The following is a 9,988-nucleotide window of genomic DNA, read 5'->3' on the forward strand; positions in this document are numbered from 1 at the left end:
GATGAATCTGATAGTGCCTCGGGAAGTCTGAATGGTATACAGATATAGTTTAATACGATTCTGCATACTGCATGTTGCCTATCCAGGGTTAGGCTGATAAGTAGGTATTGACCCAATTATGAGTTAAATAAAAAGAACCATTTTAAATAACAATTTGGTTCCTTTTCCCATTTGGTTTATCATTTCCTTTTTAAATATTTTTTAAATGTATTGGGGTGACATTGGTTAATGAAATTATGTTGGTTTCAAGTGTACAATTCTATAACACATTATCTGTACATTGCATCATTTCCTTTAAAAAAAAATTATTATACTCTCTGTCACCAGATAAGACAAAGAACCTGTTTTCTTCTGAGGAATTTATTGATCCTTGCGGAGCCCAAGAAGGTGGCCACAAGCTCTTATAGTCAAAAAATGTTTTGTCTTTTCAGTCTTGTAGTATCCACAGAACTGAGGTATGTCAATGTCCATGTCTGTCCATAACCCCCATGTTTGCTCTGTGTCACGGGGACAGGACCAGATGATGATAAATTCACTGGTGGTACTTTCACCCGGTGCGAAAGGCCTTCCCTCTGGGGTCTGACAGGATGACTATACCCCAACAAGCAATGCCTAGGAAAAAAACAACAATACCTTATGTGTATGTTGAATTTGAGTTTACCAAGTGCTTCCATATATACCAGCTTCTTTAACCCTCACTCCTAGAAAATATGTTACCGTTTTCTTATAGAAGAATAAAGCTAAGAAAAGGGAAAAAAAAGTTTACAAAATCCTGTTACCTATCTAAGCTACAAAGGAACTTAAAGAGAATTGATGTGGGCAATCTAGTTATAAAGGTAAGAGATCTGAAAACCTAAAATTCTATTCCTCCAATTGGTTTGAATAGCTAAAACAATCACTACATTTTACTGGAAGACATCTTGACAATCACTAAGAACTGCTACAGATTAGAGCTGTGGGCCACAATACCCTGTGAGTGGTATACCTAGTATATGGGCTCTGAACCCATGCCTACAATCTAACTTAAAAAGACGAAATTCTTAAACTTAAGTGCCCTTTCTCAGGCTTTCTCTGGGATTGGGATAAAAAATGAGAAAATAAAAATAAATAAAAATTAAAAAGGCTTTGGTGTCAGATAAATCTAGGATCAAACGCTAGGTCCTAGATGTCTAACCCTAAACAGGATACTTCTTCCGTTTATTTGCTTCGGCAATAAAATGGGACTATTATCTTTAATAGCTAGCTATTGGTAACATTAAAAAGACCGAGTCTCAAGAAATATTGTGATTAAAAAATAATAATAATAAACTGCGTGCAAACTTCCTCTCAACAAGCCAGTATCTTGTTTGGGGTGGCTCCCGCCAGGTGGCCAGCCCCAGCGCCCCGCAACCCCTCCCACGTGCCTGCTTCCCGCTTCTCCCTCTCCCCGTCCTCCCCGAAGTGCCAAGCCCGGACTCTCACTGATGCCGATGACCATCTGCATAACAGTCCCTGGATTCGGGGGATACCCCAGCTTCAAGGGCTTCCGCGCCACCCAGTACACGTACCCGCCCGCCCCTATCAGCCCCGACCCGGAGAGCACGCGACAGCTCCAGCAGTTATTAAATACAGGGGTTTGTTCTGGAGAGGTCGGTGCCCCGGATGCAGCGAGGGGCGCGGGGCTGGCGGAACGAGCGGCTTCGCCAGGCGCGGCGACCTTAACAGGATCAAAAGGCTGGGTTAAGGAAGAACCCATGTTCGGGATCTCCGCCACAGTTGTAGGAACTCTCGGAATCGAACTGACGTAAAAGATACGGCCGGAAAGCAGAGCGCCGGTGCGCGGAGCCGGAAGCAGCCTGGGGGCCGCTGGGAAATGTAGTTACGACTTGTGTCTGAAAGGGAAATGGCGAAAGCGCGGTTGCAGTGTTAGATTTATGGTTAGAATCTTGGCCGTGCCATTTTCCCCGCAGTCCTTGAAAGAATACTGACTTAGCCAACACCTTAAATGCCTCAAATCTCAGCCTCCTTACAGGAAAAGTCTGGGTTTCTAAGTATCCTGCCTAGCATAAAAGGTGAGACCTTGGGCCTGTCACTTCACCTGTGTGGAGACAGGTGACCCAAAAGAGTTGACTTTTATATCTGCTTAATTATATGTTGGACGCTTTGTTAAGCGATTATCTATATTATGCCGTTTAATCTTCCCAATTCAATGTTTTACCATGTTTCCCAATATATGACAAAACTGGTTAAGTGACACAGCCATTGTTGAAACCAGAGTCTGTGAAAAGAGTCTCCCTGTACATACTGTGAAGGGACTACACAACTACAATCAAGATATTAAAAATAGGTTCGATTTACCTAGATAAATACTTTCAGTTTCTCTCCAGCTTTTTGCTTAACGTCATGATCTCAATTTTTTCAAACCCCTGGTATTGTTTGTACTTTGAGAGCTCTGGAGAAAATTCAGCTCAAAATTGGGCTAATGGATTTGAGGAGTTAATATAGGATCTGCTCTTAGAGGTTTACATTCTTATCATCCCTTAAGCATGGACTTTTAATTCTGATTTCTTCTTTGCAATTCAACTTCACTATCACCCACTCCTAACTCCTTTCACCTTTCCTTTCCTTTGGGCAGAATTGGGTATATATTTCTTACACTGGGTTGTTCTCAGAGGATTACGGGTAAGAAAGAAAGGCATTTAGAGTTCAAGGGGTTGTTTCTGTTAGAGGAGATAGGTGAAAATAGGATTAACTCCAGGTTTGAAACTTTCTCCTTTAGAATGGCTTAAAAAATTAATATGGTAAAAATGTAAATTCACTATTCCATATTCTAAAATGAGATGCAATTTTGAGAAAGCTAAAAAAAAAAAAAAAAGAGACAAAAATAAAGATATGGATTAATAGGAGAGAATAAAATAATAAGTTAGTGAGAATACTGGGTTGGCCTGATGCTTAATTTCAAAGACTCTCCCTATTTCATATTCATATTCTCTCTCTCTCTCTCTCTCTCTCACACACACACACACACACATACACACACACACACACACACACACACACACACACACACACACACACACCATGTATAATGGAAAGACAAAAGTTTGGGAAATTTGGATTCTATACCTGGCTCTGTCACTGTGAGTCAGCCATATAACATAGACATTTTTATTCTCTCTGGCTAGTAGTTACCACATGTTTGAGATAAGATTTGAGATAGGCAATATCTAACATTTCTTTCTTAACTTGAAAATTCTGTTATTTATTAGGAATCTCTGTTCAGATAGCATTGTGCTAAGTGCCATACGAAATGAATTCAATAATATTTCACTTAGAGATTCATAATTTATGGCTGCTTCTTTCTGCTATACCTGTTAAAAAACATTTTTGCAGTACATGTGATTTTTTCCTTATTTATGTGAAAAAATATCGTCATTTAGCAGCAGTTACCAAACATTTTGATTATACACCTCTATGAATAAAAAAGGTTGAGCACACAATGACAGTTATGCATGCCTATTTGTTATTTATAAATTATATACTAACATTCTTTATATATTGTAAGAATAAGATAAAATAATATAAATTGATTTAGTGTTTTTTCACATCCTATTTTCTGTAATTGTGCATCTACATGGACACTATGGTTAGTTGACATGTGATTTTACTCATTTATATTTTATCTAAAGGCTTACCTTTTTTAATGTGCTTATCATAGTTAAGAATGTCTGGGGAGGACATCTTTAATTTTCCTAACAAATATTATTAAAATGTCCATAACATGATTTCTAAATAACAGGCAAGATTTTATTTTAACCATTGTTTTTTTAAAAATAACATGATAAAAAAAAAGATGTATTCTTTTATATTTTCTCAAATGAATAATTTTAAGCTTTTTTGTTATTGCGATATCCCTCCAAAATGCAATAGCAGCTTCTATAGAACCCACATTTTAGAACTGCACATAGCACATGTTGAAATTGAGATGTATTGATATAACTTTGCTTGGAAAATTATTAGAAAAGATATCTTGAGATAAATTAAATAGTAGAGTCTGAGGGTAAGCGTAGAGGCCGTGACAGCAAGCAAAACTGTAAATGGAGGAAGACATGCATTGTGCTGGAAGTTAATAGGAAGAGAAGGTTGAAATTGAACTTTTTACCTTATTATTTCTATCGTATTTCTTTCTTTTACTACTTATTATCTCCGTAGTTCATTTTGGCACTTATAACTTATATAAGGCCTTATGACCTCTTCGACTAATTTATGAATTTTAAAAATGCAAAAGTATAAAAAAGTATATGCTAAAAACTGTCCTTCATACTCTTCTCCCCCCACCACCCAGTTCCCCTTCCCTAACATAGCCAGTCTTGACGGTTTCTTATGTGTCTTTTTAGAGATGTCTGTGTGTATGTGTATATTCCTTCATCTAGTGATTTAGGCAATCACTCCATATCAATCAGTATGTAAAAAGCTTCTTCATGCTTTTGCATGGCTCTGTAGTATTCCATTGTATAAATGTACTATACTGCATTCAACTAGCCTCATCAATGGACATTAATAGACGTTATGGCTACTTCCACTCTTTTGCTATTACAAAGAATGCCATAGTAAATAACCTTGTGCATACATCGTATCATAAGCATGTGATTATATCTTAGAATATATTTCTAAAAGGGTATTTATTAACTCGGTGTACATTACCAATTGCTCTTCACAGAAACTGTAACAATTTATGCTCTCACAAACAAGTTTGAGAAAACCTGTTTCCTCATCTTGTTTCTCCAAAATTTAATTACTGAAATTTGCCAATCTTAGAGATGAAAATAGTTTGTTTTTCTTTTTCTCTTTCTTTTTTAAAATTAAGTTTATTGGGGTAACATTAGTTAATACAATTGTATAATTTTCAGGTGTACATTATAATTTAACATCTCTATATTCTATTGTGCGTTTACCACCCAAAGTCCATTTTCCTTCAGCTACCATATATTTGACCCCCTTTACCCCATCTACCTCCCTCTAATTTCCTTTCCTTATTATGAGTGAGCTTCTTAATATATAAGAGCAATTCATATTTCCCTTTCTGTGAACTTCCTATATTTTTTTGCCCTATTTTTTTCCCATTGGATTGTCTTTTTCTCATTGACTTCTAGGAACTCTGTACATTAGTGAAATTAACTTTATGTTTGTGCTATAAGTTCCCATTTTTTTCCCTCCCAATTTTTTTTGCCATTCGATTTTGTTTGTTGTATGTTTTTTTCCATGCATATTTTTTAAACATGTAATTGTATTTATCGGTCTTACTTTTTGTAGCTTCTGAGTTTAACGTAGTAGTTAGAAAGGTCTTTCACTTTCTATGGTTTCCTGGTATTTTGATCTTTTTTTCATACTTTAAAACTTAATACATTTGTAATTTATCTTATTATTAGCTGTCAGGAATTGAACTGAATTTTATTTTCCTTTTTTTAAAATCTCCAACCCATTTTCCTCAACATTATTAATTAACTAATCCATCTTTCTCCTACATATTTTCAATGCCACCTTTTCTGAAATGCTATATATAGATGTATGTCCTTTCCTGGACTTCATATTCTGTTGTCAGTTTATTCATGTGCCAGTATTACACTGCTTTAATTACTGAAGCTTTGTAATGTGTTAATACTTGGACACTAGTTTCCCCCCCTGTTGTTCTTCTGTTCCAGACTTTTCTTGACTAATTTTTCTTGTTTATTTTTCCACATGAACTTTTGACTCAGCTTGATTATTCTGACAAAATGATGCTGACATTTTTATTAGACTTGTGTGAAAATTGTAAGTTAATTTAGGGAGAATTGACATCTTTATGATGTTGAGTCATCCTGTCTGAGGACATAGAATGCTTTTCTTTTGTTCATATTGTGTTCATATTATTTTGTGTTCCTCTGTATCATTTTAAAGTTTTTTTTTTTCTTAATGATCTCATACATTTTTCTCTTAGAGTTTTTATTTTTTGTTTTGTTATTTAAAATGGGGGATTTTTCTTTATGTTGTGTCTTCTAACTGGTTCTGTTCTACTATAAGAAGGCTATTAATTTCCATATACCAGAATATTGAATTATCAGTGCCTTCTGGTGAACCTTTGATATATGGTTACTAGTTTTCTTTTTGTGCAATCGTGATTGATTTTGGGAATCACTTTTGTGCCCACTTCATAAAAAGAATTTGAAAGCATTTCTTTTTTTTTCTGTTTCTTTCTTTCTTTCTTTCTCTTTCTTTCTTTCTTTCTTTCTTTCTTTCTTTCTTTCTTTCTTTCTTCTCTCTCTCTCTCTCTCTCTCTCTCTCTCTCTCTCTTTCTTTCTTTCTTTCTTTCTTTCTTTCTTTCTTCTTTTTTAAACTGTACTCTGCAACAGTTAAAATACCATTGGGATCATCTGCTCTTTAAAAGTTTTGTTAGAATTTCCCTGTGAAATTGTCTAGTCCATGTACATTATTATTTTGGCCTGAGGCAGAGAGAGAGGGGAGGAAGGTTCTTTGATACCTTTCTCTACTTGTACTTTGGAAATCTGTTTGAATTTTCTGCTGGAAATAGTTTGACAAGTTATACATCTTTTCATGTTTATTTGCAATGAATTGAGAGGAATAGTACCTTACAATTTCTTTATTGTCTTTAGTGTGGAACCTATAAATGCTAGCTTTTATGAAAAAAAAATCTTTGCAAGTATGATTAATTAAGGATCTTAAAATGGAATGATTATGCTGGTAACCTGGGCATGCCTTAAATGCAATCACAGCTATCTTTATAAGTAACATGCAGAGGGAAGTTACACACAGAGGAGAAGACAGTATGACCACAGAAGCAGAAACAGGAGTGATGGAGCCACAAGTCAAGGAGTGCTAGCAGCCACCAGAAACTGGAGGAGGCAAGGAATAAATTCTGTCCTAGAGCTTCCAGAAGGAGCACTACTTGCCAAGACCTTGATTTTAGTTCAGTGAGACAGATTTCAGACTCTGGCCCCTACAACTGTGAGAGAATAAATTTCTGTTGTTGTAACCAAGTTTGAGGCAATTTGTTACAAAAGCTATAGAAAATGAATTCATGTACTTGGTTAAACCTTTGTCCCAGACTCTGCACTCTGAGGAACCTAAGTTAAGGCAACAAAGTATAATCATTTGGGATAGCACTTTCTTTCCTAAAGACCTTTTGTTAGTCTTTTATTTTCTGACATTGAGTATTGGTGTGGAAAATTCTGAGGCCAGGCCAATTTATTCTCTCATGTAAGTGACTATATCTTTTTACCTAGATGCCTAAACGATTTTCCTTCCTTCCTTCCTTCCTTCCTTCCTTCCTTCCTTCCTTCCTTCCTTCCTTCCTTCCTTCCTTCCTTCCTTCCTTCCTTCCTTCCTTCCTTCTTTCAATTGTTGAAGTCCAATAATATCTTTACTAGGATTATATTGGTATTGACTATTCTAGTTCAGTTTACGGGTCATAAATAATGCTGTATATATTTATATAAAATACCATATTTTAGAGACACACATATATATTCTCTTCTTTTCAAGAATGTTTATCTGAATTATCTTTTTAAAGCACTATTATTTGATTTTTTTATAACCAAATACAGCCAACCAGCATCACTTCTACTCATCCATTATTAAAGGCAAAAGTATAATTCATTGGATATTTTTAAATAATGCACTATATAACAAACAAAAAGTTATTTTTATGGAAGCATCTTGATTAATTATATACCTGGTAATTAAGAAAAGAGCAAAACTCTTTGTTTCTTTCCATATAAAGTAGAAATGTGAGTTATGTTAGTCTTAACACTATCTTTATGGTAAAGTAGCAAAAAGTGTAGTACATATAGTTTCATCTAGAAAGGTACATAATTTACATACCCATATGAATGAATAAAATTTGCATAACAAAATGAATACAGAGAGCCTTAGGTTTTCATATTAAAATTTGGTGTTGAATTATCTTTTATGATATTACATGTTATTACTTAAACATATTTTTGTACATTTATAACCCAAAGAAATGAAAAATAATTGTTTCTTGAAAAAAGTCTCCCAGAAGCCATTGGTTTATAATAGGATAAACTGAACCTCTTAAGAGTTTAGTGTCTACCAAAGCTGGACTCCTTAGATTGAATTCAGATATGCTGCATATTTCACACTGATCGTTTCCTAAATCACAGGTCTGCCTTTTCTCTTGAAGTACTGACAGATTATGCACTTATCATGAATAACCCTGGCATAGTGGTTTTCTCTGTGCTGTAGTTTTTGTTGTTATTGTTATTGTATATGAGCTATATTATTTTTTCTTTTCTCTCATACGCTTTTCTATTATACTTAATTATAAGTCCTTTGAGAACATTTTCAATAAGAATATTCCCCTAAGAATTCCTCCAAGAGAAGTTTTACTGATAGAAAATTAAAGAAAAGAAGACCAAATATTAGAATGTCCATGACTTTTTCTGTATTTGCTACAAACTTCTGCCAGATTGATGATGTTGAAGTTTCTAACTGTGATGACAAGCTCTATAACATTTTTTCCCCTGCAAAACCAGTATTTTTCTACAGCTTCTTTTTTATTGGACCTTTTTGAACACTTACCTTTTCAGCTTTTCATCGTTTATTTTCTTTCCTTACTCTTTCATTCTTAGCCTTAAGGAACTCCACATGTCTCTTTACATATATAGTTTTGGTTATCTGCTTATTTCTAAATATTTGATTGTCTTTTGAAGCTTTGCTTCCAATGCATGCCTCTGCTGGCTTATTCCATTGCCAAAGTAAAAAATAGGTCCCTGTAAAAGACCTACCTAAATTTTTGCAGTGTTTCTCCCTGGTGGGCCAACATTACTAGAAAAGAAAGGACTTGGACTTTTGACTTCCACAGCAGAGTGTCAGAAATGCCTGAAGATGAGGAGTGACCTTGTCCATATTCTGTTGGACTTTCACATTTTCACATGCTTTTCTTTTCTCTGCCTCTCCAGAATAAGCGGTAGCTGCTTTGTGCAACAATCCATTTGCAATTCCAGTGATAAATGGGCCTGTTCAGACCATGTCAGCTCATGGATTCAGAAAAGTCTATGCCTTTTTTTGTGACAAGAAATCGCCTCTACTTATTTCCCTGCAGAGACTGTAGTTTGAGGGAATTTTCATTACTGCAATAGACCTTAGGATGGACAGTGGCCGGAGAACCATGGGCTAGCTGTAGCACTGACACATGGAAGAGAACAGTCTGCGTGACATGCTGCAACCCCTCACCTGTGCCTTGGGAGCTCGGTGTGGGCTCAGCAGAGTAACAGTCATGTTACTTCTTACTCCTGTGCTATGGCCAGTGTGGGTCTGTTTTTTAAATATTCTATTTTTTCCCTTTCTTCAAGGATTCCAGTTATATATCCTTGCTGTATCTTTCATTTTCTTACAAATGCTTCTTATTTGTTTTCTTATTTTCTCTTTGCTCTTTAAGGTATTTTCCCTCTGTTGTCCCTCATATTCCTCTTATACATTTGATGATTTCATTTTTTTTCCCCACTGCTTTTCTTGAGCTCTGACAACTCATATTTTATCATCTCCTGCTGTCTAGTCATCTTGTCTGTAAGTTCTTTTACTCATTCTTTGAACTCTAGCTTCATAGAATTGATTACTTTTAAGTTTTTAAAATACAGGGAGCAGTATCTGGTCATGATTTTCATATGTTCCATGACAATATTTTTCCAGATGTTATTATGAATCTACTGTTTATTTTTCTTGTTTCTTCCATTCTTTCTCTTTTTTCCTAGTGTATCTTTGAATATATTATTTTGGTTCCCTTGTATACCAAGCATCTTTGAAAGGATAAGTTTTCTAAGCTAATAGGAGTAGATTTACATCAGGACAGAGCCGGAACTGAATTCCAGGCCAATTGGGATTATCTTATGTTTAGAGAGTGGTATGTTAGTTCATGAAGCCTCCATGAGCCTTCTTTTCTCTCCAGTGAATGGAATAGGTAGCTTTTGAGTTTTTACGACTCAAAGTCTTT

General features: G+C 35.3%; 1 protein-coding gene across 1 annotated transcript; it reads right to left on the minus strand.

The window, feature by feature from the left end:
- Positions 1 to 400: 400 nt before the first annotated feature.
- DMAC1 (distal membrane arm assembly complex 1) lies at positions 401 to 1,784 on the minus strand. Its single transcript, XM_016161847.2, has 2 exons — positions 1,462 to 1,784; positions 401 to 612 (listed from the first exon to the last, which is right to left on the minus strand). The coding sequence occupies exons 1-2, from the start codon at positions 1,733 to 1,735 to the stop codon at positions 548 to 550; spliced, it is 339 nt and encodes a 112-aa protein (XP_016017333.2). The 5' UTR covers positions 1,736 to 1,784; the 3' UTR covers positions 401 to 547.
- Between the last annotated feature and the right edge of the window lie 8,204 nt (positions 1,785 to 9,988).

Source organism: Rousettus aegyptiacus, unplaced genomic scaffold (genome assembly GCF_014176215.1).
Source record: "Rousettus aegyptiacus isolate mRouAeg1 unplaced genomic scaffold, mRouAeg1.p scaffold_m13_p_3, whole genome shotgun sequence".
Classification (NCBI taxonomy): domain Eukaryota; kingdom Metazoa; phylum Chordata; class Mammalia; order Chiroptera; family Pteropodidae; genus Rousettus; species Rousettus aegyptiacus.